The sequence below is a fragment of the Bactrocera dorsalis genome, chromosome 3 (genome assembly GCF_023373825.1).
Source record: "Bactrocera dorsalis isolate Fly_Bdor chromosome 3, ASM2337382v1, whole genome shotgun sequence".
Lineage (NCBI taxonomy): Eukaryota > Metazoa > Arthropoda > Insecta > Diptera > Tephritidae > Bactrocera > Bactrocera dorsalis.
The window spans coordinates 15707828-15732476 of NC_064305.1; the positions used below are offsets into that span (position 1 = coordinate 15707828).

Consider the following 24649-nt stretch of genomic DNA (forward strand, 5'->3'; position numbering starts at 1 on the left):
GAAATTTCAATCTTGCATACCGCCGTTTTGCTGGCCACCGCCGCCGACGGCAGCGCTCATGGGCGGTGGTGGTGGTGGTTGTGGCGCACCTATCGCGCCGGCATTTGCGAGTATGTCATTGGCGCTGCGTCGTTCGTTTTCGTTGCGATTGAGCGCGAGCGGTTGTACGCCGGCGGCTAATGCTGCTGCATTGGCGGCAAAGTCGTCATCACCCAGCGAAGAGGATTGTTTCGAACGATCCGATTTGCAGTCCTCATCCATGCCAAGATGATGTAGTGCCGTCATGGCAGCGCCGTGTGGCTGATGACGATCCGTGGGTGGGAGTAGATTGAGCATGCTTAGTGGCAGGCCAGGAAAGCCGCCGGGGAAGTCGGGATAGAAAGCGCCGGGAAATGGACCGAAGAGCGAATTGGGTCCGCCAATCAAATCGGGTTCGGAACTGGCGCTGCGCGGCCCGCTTGGTCCATTACCGCCGGGCACCATACCCGGCAACGGTATGCCCAAGTCGAGTTCGTTATTATTTTTCGTTGAGTTCTCTGAATTGCGATGTGCTGATTTATCTTTGCCTTCTTTATTTTTGCCGCCACCCGAACCGCCGCCAAGGCCCAGTTGCAGCAACTCAAGCGGTGGGCCGCTGATGCAGTCCTTGCGCAGCTGTTCCAGTTTGAGGCTCTTGCCATACTTGCCGCGCACGTACATCAGCAGCGAGTTGTAGGGTATGCCGAAAATGCGCGACGCCTGTGAGGTGGTCATTTTCTTGTTCCAGACATGCTGCAGTGCCTCGGTGAGCTCAGAATTCGTCCACGAACGTGGCGGACCGCCGCGCGGTGCAGAGTGTTGTCCCTTTGGGCGTGGTACTGCAAAAGAAAGAGATTGTGTTAGCAATAGTATTGAGTTTTTAGAAATAGTAGCATGTGACGAGCTTTATTCCTAGCAAGCAATGCCATACACAAATTATCCCAGCGCAATCGAACACACACTCAGCAATTCTCTACATTTATTCAAAAGTTTTCTGCCAACACGTGCTCCACCTGCCCACCAGCATGCCGCACACAAAGAGGTTATCACCTGCCACAATCGGATAATGTTTTAATTTTGTCCTCTCTCCAATAAAACTAAACGTACCCATACCTCGTCTCAGCACCTAAAGTTATGCCTGCATATATTTATACCCGCCATTTAGTGATGTGTGTCACTCAGCGTGCCAATGGCATTGTGTTGTCATTGTCTTTCACATACTCCCAGCATTCAGCCACGCCCTGCTGCGCTCGAGCCCACACTGAGGTGTGCGCATTGTTTCTTCAACTCAGCGCCTCTAGACTCATCTCAACGTGAGCGGTATCAAGCTGCGCGCGGGTCGGCTTCCTACATATGCAAATTATAACATTTGCATTGGGTATGTATATTATCGTATGCGCCTCAAAGGCTCCTGCATATCAGTTGCAATAATCTCCAACACAGGTTGAGGGAGTGTGTGAGACTGCCAGGCTGTGCTGATATAAAGAGATTTCGAGATACTTGTGTGCCATTGTGATCTGGCGAAACTTTATGAAGATAAATAATAAGGATTGATTTTAAGCGCCTGACGTGGGAGTAAAGGATGGTGCGCAGTTGAGTGTATATATGTATACATATGTACCATATATAAGTGAAACTCAAATCGGCAAAGTTTTGCTTTCAAATATTTTGGACTCTGTGTTTTAGAAACCGTACTTTTTGGGTTTGCTCAAATTAGGAGACGCTTGCTTACTTCAAGAATGTCAAAAACCTCAATCTCTAGTTTTTAGTATGGTCTATCTGTGGGGAGGCGAGACTTTGGATTCATTATAAAAAGACCTTTATAAACTTGTTGTCTCATCCCATCGTTGAGCCTCAAACCATTTGGTGCGCTGAATGAAACCGCTTTTTGTAGACACCCATTCAAGATTTATTGTCTGAAGTGCCTGGTTTGTGTTTGAGCTGGGCTTACACTTTATTTTTTTCTAGATTAAAATTGCAGCAAATATTGTAATAGGGCAGACCCATTTTGAGCGCATGTTCCCCAAAAGATCAGTGCCCTTTTATGCGTATAGTAGCTGTAAGCCTGTAAATCTATTCCTGGACTTATGTAATAAGTTCTTAGTTCTAGTCTTAACGTTCTTGGGCTGTAACTGCTTCGTTATCTTGTAGTTGTTTTTTATTTCCATCCGCTCTGAGCTCTTTGTTCAAATTGAGTATGAAGCTCTCTTATTGTTCTTTTGGTGCGGTACGAACTCTGGCTGTAAAGAGGCTGCTGTCTAGGTCAACTCAACCGCTTTTTTGATGCCGAAAATGTTTGTGAGCGGAATGCAAAATATGGATAAGTGAAAAAAGTTGACACGACAGTAAGCTTAAAGCCTTCCTACAGTTGTTGACTACATTGGCATCAAACTGTGTTGTCGGCAAGGCCAGCAATGTCGTCTGGCTATCCGCGTATATGGTTGTCCTTCTCAATATCTAGTACTTCAGCTTGGGAGATGCTGGCTGAGTCGAATAGGGAGGGATATTTCGAGATCATTGTGGTATACATCCACCTCAAGTCCCAAGATCATCTTGGACTTGCCGATATATTGTAGATAGAAGTTGTATGATCTTTGTCTACTAAACCTCTTCCACATTCACATCTAGAGGGTATTCTCGCTCGAAGTTGGTTAATGAAATGCTCTGGAAGGATATAATCTGATTTACTTAAATTTAGATGGTTCAGGATGGTGCTATGTTTATAATCTTTCCGGTTAAAATCTTCAATAAGTCAGGCCTGACTTCCAGAAACACCTACCTAAGTAGGCTGGCTATGAAACCAGGGTGCATATGTCAGATATGATCAACTGACGGCCGCATGACTATATTTGGTTTAAGTACTGAGTACAGAGCACCAATAATGGTGCTTATTTCTGTACTAAGAAAACCTCTATCTATGTCAAGAAAGACCAAAGACCAAAGACCAAATTCTAACATGTTGCTTATCATCTCCGTCCTGCTTCATGGTGCAGAGGAATGGACGATGACAACATCTGATGAGACGGCGTTAGGAGTTTTGCAGAGAAAGGTTCTGCGGAAGATTAATGGTATTTTGCACATTGGCAACGGTGAATACCGCATTCGAGAGAACGATGAACAGCGGCTACGTTGGCTAGATCATGTCGACCGAATGGTTGAAAGCACTCCAGCTTTCAAAGTTTTCGGTTCAGTACCCGCCGGTGGAAGCAGAGGAAGACTTCCACTCCGTTGGAAAGACCAGATGGAGAAGAACCTGGCTACACTTGGAATCTCCAATAGGCGTCAAACAGTGAAAAGGCAGAACGACTGGCGCGCTGTTGTAAACTCGGCTATAACCACGTAAGCGGTGTCTACGCCAATAAAAATGAAGAAGATGTCATGAAAGGCAGCCATTGTGTACAATTTGTTATCAGGGATTTTCCAAATACATTCATCACTTAGTGTAAGACAGTGTCTCTTGATCGATTCGATAATGAATTCGCTAAGATTGAGCTTATGTATAAATCCATTAGTATTTCTAGAACTTTCGGCATGAAGGAGGTGAGACTTGTAAGCATTTTGGACTGGATTTTAACGGTAACTTTACACAATGTAATTACGTAACTCTTCGTGCTAAGCAGTGATATGCAAGCTGAGAATATGATGAGAAAGAAAGAGTAAGACTGAGCAGAGTTCAAAACATGTTGCTCAAATTCAAGTCAAATTTTTGACATTTTCGAAAAAATAAATGTCATTCGGAAAAAGACATTAGCCATGTTTAGGTGGACGAACAGATACAGATAACTGAATTTTCGTATGGAACACAACATATAATATTGGCTAAGCGCCACTTAAGCATGACATTTCTTGTAATTGGCTGCACTTATGGAAAACTTTGACAGCTCGGAGCACGCGTCAGAAATACAATTATGACATTAGCTTGATTTTCAATAAGTGATGGCGCCAAGCTAATGCGCGAAGTCATCAGCGATAAGATCAATTGTCAAAACAGACATCATAGAATGATAAAACAAATTAATCCGGCGTTTGTGTACTGAAAAGCACTCAGAAGAATTACAGAAATTGTAGAAGACACCATATATGGTATGGCAGCAACAATAAAAAAACACACTAAATTATGTATTGCTGCACTCCTTTCACATATTTGACAATTTTCGCTTTTTTCCTCGTAAGGCTGCAAAACACGTTGACGTGTCTCTGCCGCCATTGCGCATGCGCACATTTAATTTCTTCTTTTGCAGTTATTTGCGAAAAAAATTGAAATTATCAAGCGCAAGTAATTGCCGTTGATAAATCGTGATCAGAACTCAGCCATTGTTGAGGTATTGTTTGCAATAAAAAATAAATAAAGGGTGATTTTTTAAGAGCTTGATAACTTTTTTTAAAAAAAAACGCATAAAATTCATCGGTTCTTTATTTGAAACGTTAGATTGGTTCATGACATTTACTTTTTGAAGATAATTTCATTTAAATGTTGACCGCGGCTGCGTCTTAGGTGGTCCATTCGGAAAGTCCAATTTTGGGCAACTTTTTCGAGCATTTCGTCCGGAATAGCCCGAATTTCTTCGGAAATGTTGTCTTCCAAAGCTGGAATAGTTGCTGGCTTATTTCTGTAGACTTTAGACTTGACGTAGCCCCACAAAAAATAGTCTAAAGGCGTTAAATCGCATGATCTTGGTGGCCAACTTACGGGTCCATTTCTTGAGATGAATTGTTGTCCGAAGTTTTCCCTCAAAATGGCCATAGAATCGCGAGCTGTGTGGCATGTAGCGCCATCTTGTTGAAACCACATGTCAACCAAGTTCAGTTCTTCCATTTTTGGCAACAAAAAGTTTGTTAGCATCGAACGATAGCGATCGCCATTCACCGTAACGTTGCGTCCAACAGCATCTTTGAAAAAATACGGTCCAATGATTCCACCAGCGTACAAACCACACCAAACAGTGCATTTTTCGGGATGCATGGGCAGTTCTTGAACGGCTTCTGGTTGCTCTTCACCCCAAATGCGGCAATTTTGCTTATTTACGTAGCCATTCAACCAGAAATGAGCCTCATCGCTGAACAAAATTTGTCGATAAAAAAGCGGATTACGGAACACTGATTTTGGTAATAAAATTCAATGATTTGCAAGCGTTGCTCGTTAGTAAGTCTATTCATGATGAAATGTCAAAGCATACTGAGCATCTTTCTCTTTGACACCATGTCTGAAATCCCACGTGATCTGTCAAATACTAATGCATGAAAATCCTAACCTCAAAAAAATCACCCGTTACAAAAAAAAATAAACTTTCAAGGTATTTGCAAAATAAAAATTTACTATGGTTTTTCAAGATTTTTTTTTAATTTTTTTTTTGGTTTTTTGATTTTTTTTTGATTTTTTTGAATTTTTTTTTGATTTTTTTTTTAATTTTTTTTGAATTAAAAAAATTTATTTTTTATTGATCCTAGTTTTTTCTTCATCAAAATAAATATTTATTTCCATTTTTTCCATTTTTCTACATATTTGCAACAATTGCTCCGCCGTTTATCGCATGTGCAGCATCTATGGTTTCATTTTCGTAAGCAACGCCGGCTCTACTACAATACTGCTACAACAATAAGCCTGCCTGCATATCGCACAAATATGCTAAATATTGAAAAATAAAATAAAAATTAAACAAAAAAGTAAGTAAATGGTAGTAAGTAACTGCCACAATAAACAAATAAACGCAAAAAAAATGTAATAAAATTGCAAGAGAAAAGCCAAAAGCCTTGCCGCCGCCGCCATAAGCCACGATATTTGCAGAGTGATAAGAATCTCTGACGATTTCGACGAGTCGAGCGGCCGCCAACATCATCAGCCGCATCAACAGTTGTGTCATGACTCGCTACGTACATACAATCATACAACAATACTAACTTTCATTGCTAGATAAACGTACTTATGTGCTTGAAAAAGTAGTTACTCATGAGAGCAGCTGTTCATAATAGCATAATGTTATTATATACGAGTACATGTATGTATATACGTATATATATTAGGGTGGGTAGAAAAATTATCCTTTTTTCTAGAAGTATGATCTTCTTCTGTCGGGAGCTCTCAATCAAAATTTGTTTCAGACTGCTAGACAATCATGGTGTCTTTCAAGCAGAAATGGCAGTCATCAAGGTAGCAGCAGATGTACTTCTTCGAAGTGCAGCTATTATATGGTATGAAGGAATGCAGGTGAAGAAGGAAAAGTTTACGAAAAATGCGGCGCATAACGGAAGGTCTCAAGACCGATGCTCAAAGTATACTGCAGTTATGGAGCCAACACTTCTCCAGCCTGCTGAAGGGCAGTGTAAGTGTAACAGAAAATGGCGAACCCGATACCCCATGAAATAGATGTTCCATTGCCTGACTATGAGAAGGTTCGAATAGTTATTACCCGCCTGAATAAAGTCGATTACTGGTCCAGCTATTCAAATACTGCGACGAAGAACTAACAAGGTCCATGCATTAGCTTCTTTGCAAGTTATGGTCGAATGAAAGTATGTCCGATGATTGAAACCTAAATGTGCTCTGTCCAAATCACAAAAAGGGGTATACTGTATGGACCACAATCTGTCCGAATTATAGTGGAATAAGCCTCCTAAGTGTCGCATATAAGTTCTTACCGAGCTTGGTGTGTGAAAGACCGACGACCACCGCCAACAAACTGATTTGACCTTATCAGTTTGGCTTTAGAACTGGAAAATCTACTAACGACCAGATTTCATTATGCGCAAATCTTGGAAAAGACCTGTGAAAGGAAGATCGACACACACAGTCTCTTCTTCGATTTTAATGTTGCTTACGAAAGCACGAAAAGGGGCTCTTTCTATGGCGCTATGTTTGAACTTGGTTTCCGCGAAATGCTACTAAGGCTGTGTAAGCTGACTTTGAACAACACAAAACCTTCGTCAAGATCGGAAAAGACCTATCCGAGCCGTTCGATATCAAGCGAGATTTCACACAAATTCGGATTCTTTAATCTACTGCTGGAAAAAATAAAACGAGCTGCAGAGCTAAATATAGAAGATACAATTTTTTATAAGAGTGTACAGCTGCTGGCATACGCCGATGATATTGATATCATTGGCCTCAACAACTGCGCTGTTAGTGTCTCTTTTTCCAGACTGAATAAAGAAGTGAAGCGTATGGTTGCGAACAAAATATCGCGACTTGTCTCCAGCGCAGAACCGTTTTTTTTCAACAGTTGCTACTTTGGACTGAGAAGGCAATTGAGATGTAAAGTCCTTTCAATATGAACAAAGGCCAAACTCTACAAGTCCCTCATCATTCCCGTCCTGCTATATGGTGCGGGGGCATGGACAATGACATCATCTGATGAGTCGGTCTTAGGAGTGTTGGAAAGCAAGGTTATGCGGTAGATTTATGGTCCTTTACGTATTGGCAACGGCGAGACCGGATGGAAGAGAACACTCCAGCTTTGGGGGTTTTCGATTCAGTACACGCCGATGGAGAGATCCACTACATTGGAGAAATCTAACGAAAAATATTATGCAAAAAAGTTAATTTTTTTATCAACCCACCCTAATATATATATTTGTACATATGGCTCTGAGCATGACATTGCCTCAAAGACGGTACAAAAAGCTTAGTTTCGCGTCTTAATAGTTTTAGCTTATTGATTGGCCATATAAAAGTATATATGTACATTAGGGTGGCTCAAAAAAAAAAATATTTTTTATAAGACATCATATTGTAGATCCGATTTATAACGATTTTTTCATTGAGTTATAAAATTCATAAGCAAAAATCCGCCTCTTTTCAGAGCACCAAGCGAAAAAAACGTTTTCTGACCCACACTAATATATGAATATACATAGCATATAAACATATGAACTCACACATATTTATTTATATTGTTGCAAGTATGCTTGACCGATTTGCGCACAATTTAAACGTGATTCGCGATTTGTAATGTAAGTCACAGCAAATAACTTTTCAAATCGCGAAATTCTGCAATCGATTTCGGCAAAAACAATTCGATTTGGTCGAATGACCGGCCAAAGCAAATGTTTAGTAGACATAGTAAAGCATATTTATGTATAAGTACATATGCATATATAAAGTATATACACGCATTTGTCTATGTACATACTTATGTATGTATGTATATAATTTGTGCTGCCGGACTTGTATACTTTATTCTATTAAAATATTTGTATTAGCAATATTTACTTTACATAAGTACGTTTGTGTATCGATATAAAATATCGATTCAACTTTCTTCATTGTGTGCTACCTTTTCTCTCGCAGTTATACGTTAGTTGTCTTAATAGTTGTTATCTGAAATCGGTGGCCTATTCCTATTCTCTGAATGCTGTCTTCCTTTGTTAAGATTTCTATTACATATTTATCTATGTATGACGTGCTTTATGTATGTAGATTTGTGTGGTCTAGTACATATAATTGTGAAATTTGGCGATCTGCGATGGCGTTGACCGTAATACTGATTTTGGCTAATAAATATGTATGTAAGAATTGGAGTATCATATTAGACTTGAGCCTTTACTGGCTTTCAAACTCTTGAAAGAACTGTGGTCAACAAAAAACTGAGTGGATGACAAATGAGAGTTTTGTACAGGTGAAACCCGAGTAAATTAATTTTTTGCTTAGACTTTGGAGAGGGAATATACTGCTCTGAGCATAAAATAGTAAGACTTTGTACATAATTTTAAAACTCTTAATTTATTCCTTAAAATCAATTTCGTCTTCTCTAAGTAAACCTTCTTGGTCTCAATACACTTGTGCCAATGTTCTTTTTCCAATTCTCAAAACAGTTGTCAATTTCCGGTATAGCCTTCAATGCGCGTAGCGATTCACATTTAATGTCTTCAATAGACTCAAAACGGTTTCTTTGGAGCGCTAGTTTGAGTTTGCTGAATAACCAGAAGTCACACGGAGCGGTGGTTGATAGTGGTTCAAAAGTTGGCGAAAAACTCACAAAGAATCAATGCAGTAAGCGATGATGCATTATCATGGTGCAAAAACCAAGAGTTGCCTGCTCATAATTCCGGCCTCGTTTCACGAATAGCTTCGCGCAATCATAACACTCAAATGGTATTCCTTGCTGTATGGCCGGTCGGAAAGAATTCCCGACAAATGAAAATGATCTTCATCACTTGCTAAGAATGTATTTCGAGGATTAACAGGAAGATTAAGGAATACTTATTTGTTTTGCTTTCGTAACGGCAGATTTTGAGGAATGCTGCCGGATTGATAGGCTTTAGGTTACGTTACACTGGCAGGCTGCCACGTCATGTATAGACTTTCGTACAGATCCTTTGTAATGCCAAATACAGCTGAAGTTAACGTCATGCAGGATGTCAATTCTTTTTGCGAAGTTCAATATAGACTTAATATCAGATTTTGATATCTTAACCAGTCGCTTGTACTGTAAAGTTTCTAGATATTTAAGCCGAGTTCTAGATAAGACCGGACCTACTTCCCTGCACTTTCTGCATGTGTCTACTTTAATAATGCCCATTAGTAGGCCAACAAACGTCCTGCAGTCTTTTGGAGACCGTACGATAGTCTTTGGTCTTGATGAAAATGCTTGCACGTTTCTTTTACTATACATATGTCTAAATGTCGTGAGAACTACTGATAATTACTTTAATGGTCTGTGAGAGTGATGCATTTTTTGGATAGATAATTAATAGATTTATACATATCAACAATTTAACTTGTTCATGACTAACTTTTTGGTCAAACACGTTGTAAAGGTCAGCACTTAGCCCACTACTTTTCAATTATATATTGCTCTCTGTATATTTTTTCTGTTGTATAAAGAATAATACTGATAGGATGGAAAGTTCTTTGAAGAAAATAGTGCGAAACAAAATTTTTGCCTTTCTAAAAAATTATTTTAATATGTAAATATTTGGAAAAGAATGGAACTCACATTCTAGCGCTAATAATATGTCTAAGATCTCTAAGGTATCGGTATATTTTTCTTTAATAAAATCTTCAGTTAATTTTTTAAGTGAACAAAAAAGCTCTAGACTTAAGAAATCTGAAGCTCTCTACTGACTTTCAGTACAAAGTATAAGCTTGGGGTTCTGAAATCATCGAACTTAGCTTCAGCCTGCATACTCACCAGACATGGATACGCGTGACTTTTTATTGGAACCTTAAAGGGTGATTTTTACAAGATAGATAAAAATCGCTGACAGAGCTGAAGGATATTCCGAAAATCGAGTTTGAGAAGTGTTTCAACGATTGAAGGAAGCGCTGGCAAAAGTGCATAATATCGAATGGAGACTAGATCAAAGGCGATAACATGATTAAAGTAGACAAAAGAATAAATATTTTTTTTTTAAACGAAAATTTCCGTTAATTTTGGAACACGACTCGTTTATGTTCATCACTTTTTGAGATATCGAACTGAAAGTTTGCAGTCCTTTTCTCCTCAAGAAATTGCTAATTGTTGAATCCGCCGAAATCGTTTCACTATATATATGTATATGTCTGTCGTTTAAACTTTTCGATCAAAATCAAGTTTTTGCTTGTTTATTTATAACAAATTTATTGTTATAACTTCAATTTCATAGCAAAAAATACTGTTTCTTTTAATAGTCTTGTACTTCTCATCCTGTTCATCAAAGTGAGTGTCATGTAAGTTGTCACATTAACGGCATTAACGGCTCAGAGCTGAGTAGCTCGGTTGTCGAACTCAAAATGAGCTTGTCAAAAATCAAAAATCGCTGATTTGACTTATCAACAACGGACACATTTGCATACATACAAACATACTCGCATAGATGTTTAGTTGTTGGCAAGTAAATGGTAACATAATGGGCAAGGGGTTCATGCTAAGCGCCAAGTAAAAGCACACATAATTGCTTGTGAAGCGTGTAAGTGTTTAATTCACAAAAAACGATGCGTTTCTCTTCACGGCTATTTCGTTGCTGTCAATCATGTGACTAAGCAAGTTTTACAAACTGAAAAATATATACTTGCCATAGGTAGAGTTGTTGTTGCTTTGCGTGCCTCAATTGTTTTAATTGGTTTTCAGGCATAATGCGAGAGTTTATACTCGTATGTATATATGTATGTTTGTAAATGTTTTTATTTCTATAAATATATTTGTTTGTCTATGTGTGTGTGTGTGTGTTTGTGCAACAAAGTCATTCTTCTATTGTTCGTTTGATGGGGTGGTGTTGTTTTTGTTGGCTGATAGTTTGTTATTGATCTTGTTTATGGATAAATGTTAAAGGTGAATAAGCGAAGACAAAAAATCCATAAAAACAAAAACAACAAGCGCATAAGCAAGCAGGAAAAAAGAAAATGAGTTGTAATGCGGTTGATATGCAGAAAAAACTCATTAACTATTTGAGGTTTTCCGAATGTTGCACATACACGTACAGCATTTCCCATCACAATGTAATGCCTTAACATACATACATACATACGCACACGCAGCAGCGTTTTGTGCAGTGAATGTGAAGTATCGATTTGAATAATTGAAAAATTGCACAGTTTTTATGGCAAACGATGCGTTTACTTGGCGGCAATAAAATCAGTGCACACACATTTGCATCTGCATGAAGAGCTGCATATGTATGCATTGAGTTTTTGTGACATGCCTAGGCGCACATGCGCATTCGTTGGAGCGATGCAGGAAAACCGCAGAATTGAATTTACCGCCTCATGTGATATCGAACGGCGTCAACGACGGCGACAGCGACAATGACGCTAATAATAGCACGTCATTTGGACGATTGAGTGCATGACACCTATGTGCGTCTGTAGGCATGTACATACATATGTACGTGTTAAGGTATCGATAAAAATACTACTAAATGCTCTGTTGTTGTAAATGAATTTGTTGTTTGTGGTAATTGCAGAAAACATATATGTAAAAATAATAATAATATAATCGCTTGGAATAAAAGCTTAGGTGAAAGCTTTTGAGTGATATGAGCCTTGTGAAAGCTTCTAAAAAGCTTAGTGAAAGCTGCAACGCTAAAAATTTTCGTGAAACACGTTAAGCACGATTAAAATACATGAGAATTGTGAGAAAAATAAGCTATTGAGTGATATGAGGTTTGTGAAAGCTTTTAAAAAGCTTAGTGAAAGCTGTAACGCTACAAATTTTCGTGAAACACTTTAAGCACGATTAAAATACATTTTAAAATTATGAGAAAAGTAAGATTTTTAGTGATATGAGCTTTGTGAAAGCTCCTTAAAAGCCAAAAGATAGCTCCCAATATATTAATTTTGAAACACATTGAAGTAATGCCAATATAAGCGTTTGGAATTAAAGCTTGGGTGAAAGCTTTTGAGTGATATGAGCTTTGTAAAAGCTCCTTAAACCCAAGTGAAAGCTCTAAATATATTTTAAAATTATAAGAAAAATAAGCTTTCGAGTGCTATGAGCTACTTGTATGTTAAAGCTTTCCATAATACTGTTTCAAAATTATGTAATAAAAAACGTGAAAATTTAGGTGTTTAATAAAAAATTACAAGTGAAAACTCCAATTTCATGAAGTTTGGTGAAAGCTTTCGTAGGTAAAACAAATAACGAAGCTTCATATTTATAGTAAAAAATCAAAAAATGTAGGTGCAATGAAAAAAACGCCAAGTGAAAGCTTTATAAAGTTTGGTGAAAGCTTTTATAAGTATCAAAAATAATGAAAGTTTTAAATTTTTAATAAAAAACCAAAAACTCAAGTGATCAACAAAAAAAAATATGCCAAGTGAAAGCTTTATAAAGTTTGGTGAAAGCTTTCATACGTAAAACAAATAATAAAACTTCTTATAACAGAGTTTTAAAGTTATAATTAAAAAAATAACAAGTTTAAATGTTCAAAGAAAAAAGTCAAGTGAAAGCTCCATTTTTATAAATTTTCGTGAAAACTTTTTAAACATACAGTTATAATAAAAAATCAAAAAGTCTAGTGTTTAACCAAAAGAAAGGCCAAGTGAAAGCTCTATAAAGTTTGGTGAAAGCTTTCGTACGTAAAACAAATAATAAAACTTCTTATAAGAGAGTCTCAAACTTATAATAAAAAAATAGCAAGTTGAAGCGTTCAATCAAAGAAAAGCCAAGTAAAAGCTCCAACTTTATAAAGTTTCGTGAAAGCTTTTTAAAAACATAGTATCAATTCAATGAAAAAAAAGTAATTCGATCAAAAATGTAGCTCCAAACGCTCCAAATTTATGAAGATTCGTGATAAGCACAAATCGTTTTAAAATTTTCATAAATAATGTCAAAAAAATATAGAAACTTCCACATACAATAATTGGCAAATGAAAGCTTAAAGCTTTTATTTTAGCCTATCGCCTTGAAATTTAACTAAAAATACCAAGTAACAAACGAATAAAGATTTTATAAGCTTTCATGTTTGATATTAAAAATATTAAGTGAAAGCTTCGGCTTTAAAAACTTGCTGCTACATATGAATTTGCAGATTAAAAGGAAATTTTTGGAAGCAAATTGAATGAAAATATGAGGGAAATGAGTTTGATGAAAAAAAATATTTAAAGCTTAAAAGCTTCCACATTCAACAATTGCCAAGTAAAAGTTTTAGCTGTATAACCTTTCACTTTTTTTCTCACTTCGAAAATTAGGAATATAATTTGCGTTATACAACCGGAAAAATATATGCTGGAGTATCTCGAAAAAGGTTTAAGTGAAAGCTTCAGCTAGGCAAACATTGATTACATATTCGCATAGTGAACTCTAAAATAGTATACATATTCGTACATATCTATATATTATAAAAATCTATGAACTTTCATATTGAACATATAAGGTATACTATTTGAATGAAGCGAAAGCTTCGATGAAATAAGCTTTCACTAATATTTGCCAAGCTTTACATTTAGGAAATATTAGAAATTTTAGCAAATTGCAACAACTGTAAGAGTCAGCTATTACTTAATTAATACCTCAGCTTAATATATTTGTTGCGAGCTTTCACCTGAAACTTTTACTCCCATTAGTCACTACCACTTTTTGCAAGCGAAAGTTATTTACTTTCAAGTGCGTTGTAGTCTCTTAAGTACCGCTAATTAAAATACTTTCAGTTACACGTTCCTTATAAACTTTTTAAAATAACTAAAATTACTTGCAACCGAAGTAAAACTATAACTCAAATATTTAAAACGTTTAAAAAAATAACGATTGCCATCGATCACTGATCGTTGCATAAAAACAAAAAATAAAGAAAGATATTGCATGGTAGAAAGTCAAATAAAACGGAAATGCGCATGCCTACACTCAAGTGCCACGATCGTTGATCAACAGTAGCCCAACGGATCAAGTACGTGAGCAAAAGTGCAAGATCAAGGCAGTTAAGTGGGTGCGCATGCGCAGAAGTGTGTAAACTTGTAGTGGCAAAAGGGCAGCCGCTACTCAGGTGTGAATTTTGTCCCGTTTTTTTCTTACTTTTCCGACGAATTTTTCTCTTTTCGTTCACAGGCGTACGCTAAGCATTTGAAGAAGTATCGTTAATATACCGTTATGCACTTTGTATACGATTTATTTAGTTTGGAAAATAATTGGAGCGTCTTATTTCAGGTTCAATTGCGGGGTTAATTGCTTGTTTTTGTAAGACGTTTATTGAAATTCGAACGGTGATTGTAAATACTCGCTAGAAAAGTGGAATTATTTTCGTTTACTTACTTTTCTTGCCTTTGAGAAAGGGCGGCGGATGATCGCTGGGCATGCCACGTGGATCGGACATTTCCATTAGTGGATTATAGAGTTTGCCTGGATCGATGCCTGGTGGAAAGAGACCGAGTGGTGAGTCCAAGCCGAACACTGAAAGAAAGTGATGAAGAAAAGAATGTGAAAACTTGTAGTTTTATAACCTAAACTTTGATGTTATGCTAAATATGTTTACGTTTCTTAAGCTTTTATCTAAACTTTTTATTTCTTGAGCTTTTATCTATACTTTTTGTTTCTAGAGCTTTTATCTAAACTTTATATATCTTACCATTTAATCAAAACTCTTTACGTTTCTTAAGCTTTTATCTAAACTTTTTGTTTCTAGAGCTTTTATCTAAACTTTTTATTTGTAGAGCTTATATCTAAGCTTTATATATCTTACCATTTAATCGAAACCCTTTATGTTTCTTAAGCTTTTATCTAAACTTTTTATATGTAGAGCTTTTACCAAAGCTTTATATTTCTCAACCTTTAGTTGATACCTTTACGTTTCTTCAGATTTTTCTACAGTTCTTACTTCTCGAAACTTTTTTTATTTCTAACGCTTTTATCTGAACTTGTTTTCTCTTATTTCAAAAGCTTTTTTATGGCTTGAGCTTTTATTTGAACCGTTTTTATTTCTGAAGCTTTTAGCTAAACCTTTTTTATTTTTTTGAGATTTTGTCTAAATTATTTTCTCAACTCTTTACGCCTTTTTCTACTATTGACAGCAACGATCATAACTAGGATCTCAGTTTCAGAAGATCTCCTGCGATCTACTCTAAGACAAAATGATATGGATTACGGTCGCACAGGAGCGGGAGTATATGAGATTCATAGGTTCAGAGCTAGAAAGCAAGAAGTTAATGGAGATCCAAATCATTCGGATGTGAGCGGGGCTACTCTGGCTAGTTCCACGGCTGTTTGTTAGCAACTCCGCTAAGATTGAACACCCAAAAAAGTCTGGTGATGAAGTAGCTTGCTGCTATTTCTAGTGAGGGCAGAAACTAATTGACTAGCTTAGAGTATAGTTTAGCTAGTATTGCCAGTCTGCTGTCGGAGTGAATGCTCACCTCGCTGAAAGAGGCTGCACTTCGTAGCAATACGTCCACCGAAAGCTTGAAAGCAGCCACATCTGCCTGAAAAACACGACAGTATTTACGTAGCCTAAAGGTAAGATTGACGGAGAGTCTCCTACAGAAAACTTCTTCTCCTAGTTTCGATTGATCAGTGAAAAACTCTTTAATTTTTTTTCATTACGCTTCTTGTGCAGCGACTCCTTCCTATCCACATATCCCTCATCGGTATGTGACCAGAGAAATAGCCGCTACGAGTAGACTATGCGATGCAGTATTTCAGGTTTTCAGGGATGTAGTTAAAGTAGGAAAGATTTTTGGCGTGTGCTTATTTCGATTCCTTCATATGCAGAGTTTCATTTAGCCTTACTTCGTAGAAGATTATTGACTTGGCTACGGTTTCGCAGAGCCAAAACATCATCTTTGGTGAAAGAGTACATATTGGTGCTTAAAAAAGACGGTATGATCCACTGGAGGAAGTATCGATAGAGAGGTAGCTGAGTCTCTTAAAATTCGCGTCAAGCGCAGGCATCCTAAATAATGGATAAGTCATCATCAGTCTTGGACCTAGCAACTGAACTCCATCTGGTATCGCAAAGCACCAAAACTGGTCTATGCGTGGCTTATTGGCCTACCAGATTAACCTACACTAACCTTATCTTAGAAAAGAAAACTATTTTGAAAAGAAAAATCGGAATTTAAGAATTAGCTCTGGTCTTATTTGTGGCTGACTCTTTAAACCTTTCGTTTGAACTTCTTCGTACAACAACCCATTTATAATTCGTTCAAAGAAACTCTGTCTGTCTGTCTGTTTTGCGTAAAAGAGTCATTAGGCTAAAAGTTTTTCAACCAGCCAACTGTCATAATACCGCTAACGACAGCTGACAGCACATTTGCAGTTAATTTGACAAACTAACTGTTTTTCGTAGCACTACTTTCAGTTCTCACCCAATATAGTATTTCCCCTGCCATTGGCTCTAGCTTTGCCACGGTAGGCTGCATTGCATGTTTTCCATACGGCAGTCTCACACCACACTCGAAATACAGAGGTTTTTAAAAAACTCGCAGTTGAAGAATAAATTCAATTGTGGTTCCATTTATTTATTTATTGCAACGGCGAAGGTGCAAACAGCTGTGCTGGCTGGCTGTCTGTCTGCCCCGGGGCTGATTATGGGTTGCAGAGTCATACAAAACGTACTCGTACCTATCGATACATGAGCAGACAGAGGAGTGCAACAGCGCCCAACCAATACTGCCGAACTGCCCTGTTTTGGCAGCGCGCTTTCATGTGAGCCGCCGATACAGGCTTCTATGAAAGCTCACATACCATAGCATAATATACATACGTACATATGTACAACAACAATGCATGTGTTTCATATGTGCCGTTGTTGCTGCAATTCGCGAAGGTGAAATAGTTTTTCTGCAGCACCGCGATTTATGATGTCTTCACTTCGGTTTTTTCCAAAAGTCAGAGTTGAAGTTGGAAGCCGTTGCGACGGAAAACACAAATTTGCCCACGTGTGCTTTACCGCAAGCATATGATTATCGGTGGGCGGGCCTTCGGTTGGGTGTGGGTGCGTGTTTGGCAAATATGGATTGTGAAAAAATCATAGTATTTACATACTCGGCTATACAGTCACTCAACGGTAGCTTGCTAGGGAGTGACATAAATCGAGGAAGTTCACAAGTGCTGCGAATAAAATGGTAATGTGATTTGTGTGTGATTGGAGACGACATGCATATTTGTCTATTCAAGCCCATTTACGAAGTATACGAGTATGTAAATAGACACACTAGCGTTCAGAAGATTTCAAAGATTTTAGTGAATAGTGTAAAAAAGTTCAATATGAAACAATGGAAAGATTTTGTGTGATTTTTAAATGAGAGCTTTCGGCAAGTTTAGTGAGAGCTTTCGCATATTGAATGAGTCGTAAGTGAAAGCTTGTGAAAATTTTTAAAGATAGCTTTCAGAAATTGTGATGCTCGAATATTAGCATTATAGTTGGGCTAGTTCAAGTCTAAATCATAATAAAATCATTTATAAGTGAAAGTTTTCGGAGTATTTTTTTATGAGAACTTCAGAAAATGCGAAGTGAGTTGTAACAGTTCAAATCCGAATTAAAAAATAAAACATTTATAAGTAAAAGTATTTTATGAGAGCTTTTGGAAAGCGAAGAAGCTTGAATAAAAAAGATATTTATAAGTCAGAGCGTTGGAAATTTTAATAAAAGCTTTCGGAAATTGATATATGAGTCGTAATCGTCCAACGATGCAACGAAATCATTCATAAATTAAAGCTTTCGAAAATTATTTATAAATCAGAGCTTCTGGAGCTTTTAATAAAAGCTTTCGGAAATTGAGATGTGAGTGGTAAAAGTTCAAAGCTGAATTAAAAAAAGGAATTATAAGTGAAAGCTGTAGATATTTTAATGCGAGCTTTCAGAAATTGTGATGTCAATTGTAGGCATTCAAGGCTGAAACAATAAAAATTATTTATAATTGAAAGCTTTCGGAATTTTTTTACGAGTGCTTTTGGACAGTGAAGAAACAAAGCTAAAACATTTATTAATGAAAGCTTTCGGGTATTTTAATGAGACTTTTCGGAAATTCAGACGTCATTGCTGCAGTTCAAGCTTTTAACGCTGAATCGAAAAAAATTATTCATAAATGAAAGCTTTCGAAAATTTTAGTTAAAGCTTTCAGAAATTTGCCAGTGAGTCTTTGCAGTTAAGGTCCGAATCAAAGCAAAATAATTTCTTAGTGAAAGCTTTAAGAAACTTTCATGAGAGCTTTCAGAAATTGAGCTATGATGTGTAGCAGTTCAAGCCTGAAGCAAAATATGATAATTCTTAAAGGAAAGCTTTGGAAAACCATGAAAGCTTTCTTAAGTGGTAGAGAGCTTTTGTATATTGAGTCAAAGCAAATTCATTTATTCGTGAAGTTTCGGAAATAAACAAAAAAACTTTCAGAAATTAAAGTTAAAATGCAGTTTAAGCTTGAGTTCAAAAAAATTACTCAAAGCTGAGAGATTTCGACAATTTTAATAAGAGCTTTTGGAAATTGGCATGGAAGTTGTGCATCATTAAGGAATAAGAGTTTTCTGAAATTTTGAAGAGTTTTGTTATAATATAGAACAACATTTTCCCACAAAATTATTTTAACCTAACTTTTTTCTCGAGCAACTCACTTATCGTTTGAATCAGGGTATATGTGTTTAAAATTTGATATATTATCAATCATTCTGTTTCAAAGTAGACTCCTCAATTCGTCAACTTATTTCTGTAATTTTCACCCATACCAAATTGTCTTCCTGTGACACGAGCACTCACTCACATGTCTTGAACTCCAAGGCTGACTTAAAAGCTCCACAGACACAAAGCATGTATGAGCACCTCTTTGGGTATTTAGCAAACTTTTCAGCTTTAGGTAGAAAAATAGACATATCTTGGTAAAATCGTCTACCAATCCACGCATCCACACACAAATATCAAATAAGTGCAATAAAACTAGAAAAAAACAACAGTTAGCAAATGAGTAGTACCGTACGCCCCAATAAAATTTTGAGGTTTTATAAATTGTCGTCAGTTTTCGTTAACATTTTATATTTATATTTGTTATTATTGTTGTTATTGCTGGCGCGATTCATTTTAATAATATCCGCTTGGGGAGCTTAAGAGATATTTACAAACTCTCTACATACAAAGAGAGGTAGTGTGTGGCAATGCAATGCGAGTATGACATGCATGGTATGCATATGAACGGTAGTGGCCCTGTAGGAAAGGTCTTTAACTTCAGATTTCCAGAGGGTATCTAATAATTTTAATAATCCACTCGAAAGAGAGAGAAAGAGTAAGAGGGAGATAGAGAGTTTTACAAAGCTATAGGTCTTAGAGTATTTTAGTTCTTGCAAAACCTAAAGAATGATCTACAACCGAATGAAGTTATATCAAACATTTCTTGAAATTTGTTGATCTTGGATGTCCAACTAGTCTAAAGCATGGCTTAAGGTTGGAAGAGAGCGGGGAGCGCTAGCTTAAATTAAAAAGCCCTGGTTGCTTCCTTGTTAGGAAACTATAAACCGCCTTCACATCCTTTAATTAGAAAATTTGTGCAGCATTTTGAGGTTATCAGATCTTTCTGGTGCAACTGGATCTTAGCTGATTGTGATAAGGGCTATGAGAAAACGATACTGCCAGCGATACAAAAGCAAGGAAGAGAGACGTTTTTTCAACAAAAATAAGAGAAAGGCAGAAAGACATCAACGCAAAGAACTTAAGATCTTGCTTAATAGGAGTTCGGTTCGCTAAATTGGTCAGTAGTCTGGACCAAGGGACCATGAAAACAGTGGATCATCTCGTGTGTTCTTCTCCCGCATTTTCCGCACATCTGGGGTTTCTATGATACCCTAGAGGAGGTAGCTATAGTGAGGCCACCGAATCTGTTAAAATTCGCGCCAAGCGTAGGCATCCCAAAGGATGACTACTCCCTATGAGCCTAGAAATTGAACTCCATCTGGTATCGCCTGGTCTATGCATGGCTCAGGAGCCTACCAGATTAACCTAATCTAACCTAAGACAGCAAGCAAATGGTTTCAAGCCCGTGGCCTGCTTCTGTAAAGATAGGAATATAAACCTGATAACAGACACCAAGAGTACATTCGAAATTTGGAAGAAAAACTTTCCGAAATTGCTAAATAGTGAAAGCAGTGCTGCGACGGATAAAGAGAACCCACGCCAAGAATCTACTTTGACAACATTGTTGTTTCTTCACTCCACAAAGACGAGGTGAAAACAACTTTAAGGCAGTTTAGGAACAACAAAGCCTAAGGCGTCGTTAGATTACTGGTTAAGTTGATTAAGGCCGGCGGTGAGGAGCTAGAAAGACATATGTTCCCGGCTGAGCTGTTTCCAGTTCCAATCACACTCTCGACGAAAAAATATATCGCACTATAAATAGACCTTCCATCATTCCTAACCTATTATACGGCGCAGAAACATGGATGATGATGCAGCGAGATGAGAAAGCACTTGGAGAACTCTTTCTCGCCAAGTCTTTGGACCCGTCCGCGTGAGTGATAAATATCGAATAAATGGGAACCACGATTGTATGAGCTCTACGGCTACAAGCATTTCGTTAAGCGCATAAAAATCCAACGAATATGCTGGTTATCTTAAGGAGAGGAGAACGGAAGCAAGGCCACTTACGCACCCAAAGGAATGATCAAGTGCATAGCGACCTGCCTCGGCCCAGAGCGACCCACGGTTGTAGTGCCAAAGAAGAAGACGATATATTTTCAGACTGAAAAATTTCTTGCAGGGCTGTGAGGAGTATACCTTCATACACGTCATGCCACTGCAGAAGGAAGTACCGCAAACTTAATATGGTAGGATTGTAGAAAAATAAATGTAAGAATTTTTAAGGAAATGCGCTGAGGCAGAGGCGCGTAAGTTTGCAGATATGTTATGACGTATGAAAAATACCGCTAACTACCGCATAAATAAGTGCAGGCATATGAAGACATACATGAAGGTGCTGACTTACAAGTTGAAAAGCAGTGACTTGCTGAGCGCTAAGAAGCCAGCGCATAAAGACTTGGAAGCACACTCATACACACACCCACACTCACATTGAAACAGGAACACGCTTATTTGCTTGCGTTCATTTTCGTTTATTTGTTTGTATGGCTGTCTACATGTATGCGTGCATGTGTTTGTTGGCGCGAAAGGAGTTATTGGTGACTATGCGCCTACTCCTTGCTGCTTAGCTGCCTGTTAACTCAAATATATACGCTTTTTCAAAGACATTCTGCAACGCGCAGTCATCGAACTAATAGAACTGGAAAGCGCCTGTAGCGTGGTGTGAGGCGCGGAAAGCACACGGATTCTGGTGCGAGCGCCAAGGTGTGCAAATCATATTTTTTAACTAACGACAGCGCTGTGTGTGTTTTTTAAATCCGCGCTGCTTGCAAACACACATATCCTGCTGCCTGGCTGATTTCATTTGTGACGCATTAAGTGTAGCGTAAGAAAATCAAAACGCGCTGCAGCGCTACATACATATACGTATGCGTCTTAATCTACTTGAGCTTATGTGCGCGCTTGTATACATGTGAGCGCCCTTGTGTCTTTCGCTTTGCGGCATTTCACTTCCGTTCCTCCAAAATTCAAAGACACTTCTTTTTCGAGTCTTTCTTTCATTTAAAAGAAATGCGGCGCGCACCCAGCGCTCCTCAAAAGTATTTCAAAATCCTTCAAAAAAAAGAATGATTACCGTCATTGCTCGCGCGCTTATCCTTGGCGCTTAAGCGCTCATCATTCGATTTTCTATATTTTCTATGGCATTCTTGCATTGTTGTAACAAAAGTCTTCATCTGCTTAATGCGCGCGGCAACAATGTGCGCGCGCTCCCCCAACCTTTCATGTGTCCTCAATGATTACATATATCCTGCTAGAGGCAAGCCCACACACATCTCATATATTCACATGCTTCAGCATCAATGAATGCACCACTTCAGCTGAGAGCATCTACAATGTCTTGGCGCTGCTGTTAACCAACCGCCCAGCCGCCACCACCGCCTGCGCCACGCCTATTTGTACGCGATTTTCATAAGCTTTTGTTTCGCATTTGAATGGCTGTGTCTTGGCTCGTCCACATCTTAGGCAACTCACACTCCGCGCGGACGCACCAACTGCTGAAGTGTTCCGCTGCTATTTGCCAACACATACACCTTCATACATAGTTACATATGTAAAGTTGTGTATATGTGTATGTGTGTTGAATAGATGCGTGTATTTGCCCAAGTCAGTGTTATGAAATCATTCAGTGGAATGTCAATATTATGCGCCGCTATGCGCGCATACTGCCGCCCGCTACACAAATCCACAGCGTCGCGGTGTCCTAACACTTGCGTTGCTTGCCGACAATGTTGCACGGATTCTTACCGCGTTGCATCCTGCGCCAGTCACTCCTTCGCTACAATGTTTTTTCTTAAGACGCTTTCTTTTTTCACTTTTTTTCCGTTTTTCCACTTTTCACTTCCGTCATCGTCAGCAGCGCTTCATTTGTTTCGAGCGCATGTGTAGAAGAATACTTCGAGCGTAAAATCTTAATAGAATTATAATTTCCATTGTTTACAAGTCGGCTGCTTTGGACGGTTAGGCAAGTCGTTCGTAGTGGCGGCGGCGGGTGCTGAAAGCGTAAACTGGTGCCACAGCGCCAACGTACTGGCGCCTAAAGCTGTGCTTTGTGTGCGCTGAGACTTTGTCCTTGACAGTTTCATATATTGTATAACAATTGTTATGTTTCAAGGCGCCATATGTGTTCATGACACTTGTGTCATGTGATTGCGGCAATCGTGAAATAATCAATTAAATTGATTAGCTTTATTAGCTGTCGTAATGATCGGCATAACGCTGAATAGGTGGCATAGGTCAGGTTGTAAGAAATTTGAAATAGCCAAGAAAGGCATGAGTGTAGAGTTCACTTGTTGATCTGAGCAGAGGCGCTCTATATTATGTAGTCTTCTTCGACCTATCGACGTCTGATAAGCTTATCAAATGGTTATTCTCTGTTACCCTTTATGATCTAGTTAAGGTTGAGATTTGAGACAATACGCTTATGTTTTAGGCCTACTTAAGCTGCTACTTGAGATTTGATTCAACGCGGCCATAAAAAATACTATGGAAATGTGGGGTAGGAATTCCTGCGTAATTTTTTACTATTCTGTTTTGAGAGAGAGGAGGACAAAGCCTTGAGTAGAAGTTCATGCATGTGAGGAAAGTTCCCTGAGCGCCATTCAGTTGGGAGTGGCTAGAAGCGTTTATTTTACATAAGGCTCAAGCAGCTCACGACTACCGGTCTTAGTCCAAGTCTCCTCTGGGTAGCCAAAAAACATTCCTTTGCAGGTAAGCTAAATTGACAAGGTGAACCATCCCTCCCCGGGGTTATACACTGAGTTTAGGACCCGCCACGTAAAAAACATCATCAGCGAAAAGGTCACAACAGCCTTGAATGAGAGACCATTGCACATTGGAAACGGCGAGTCGGCCGCAGGCGATGGAACGATGAACTGTACGAGATATACGACGACGGTTTTCGATCCTGTACCCGCTGGTGGAAGCAGAGGAAGAGGAAAACCTTCCCTCCTTTGGAGATATGAGGCGGAGAAGGACCTGCCTGCACTTGTTATCTCGAATTGGCACTAAAAAGCGAAAGGAAGAAATGGCTGGCGCGGTGTCTAAGCCGATAAAGAAGAAGAATTTTGAGAGAGAGGGATTCTGAGAAAATTTATATCGTTCTTTTTTGATAATATTACCTCAAAGATAAAACTCGAAACAAGGCGTTAGGTTAGGTTCAATGGTTAATACTGAAGTTGGCGATCGCTAAATCCTTTGTGAAGCCAGAAATTAGAACTCCAGTAATCACTTTTTAAAAGTCGTCCAAATACCAACTATAAATATGGCTGGGCGTTTTATTTTATGTCCACTAACTTATTAAGTTTTCAGAAAGTTTCAGCTTGCATGCATTTATGCTTTGATCTTACAAAGGCTTTGTTTACGGAAGGAATTTAGAGATGTTTCTATGTCGTCTCCTTCCAAACAGATTCTACAGCTGGCAACCGTTAAGATTTTTAAGATTGACACAGACTGGGATACGTATTTAAAAGACTGTGATCAATCCTAATGCTTTAAGATTTCTACTCGTTCGCAAAACGGTCGGGTCGGTCACCTCTTCAGTATTGTATACCAACGTTCCTGCGAGAGTCGGGTCTATATAAATGAAACGTAGTCGGAGTTTCGTTTGGTCTATGATCATCACCTCGGCAGCACCAAATACCACCGTTCCCACGAAAGTATTTTTCAAAATTAT

General features: G+C 38.3%; 1 protein-coding gene across 2 annotated transcripts in view; it reads right to left on the minus strand.

The window, feature by feature from the left end:
- Window positions 1-24649, minus strand: part of LOC105226308 (protein jim lovell) — a 39037-nt gene continuing 14388 nt past the window's right edge. For both annotated transcript variants that reach the window (XM_029550213.2, XM_019990277.3), the window contains exons 3-4: window positions 14679-14816; window positions 1-857 (exon numbers count right to left, since the gene is read on the minus strand). In XM_029550213.2, coding sequence (XP_029406073.2) covers window positions 7-857; window positions 14679-14816 — 989 coding nt within the window. In that variant the 3' untranslated portion in view covers window positions 1-6. The remainder of the gene's footprint in view (window positions 858-14678; window positions 14817-24649) is intronic.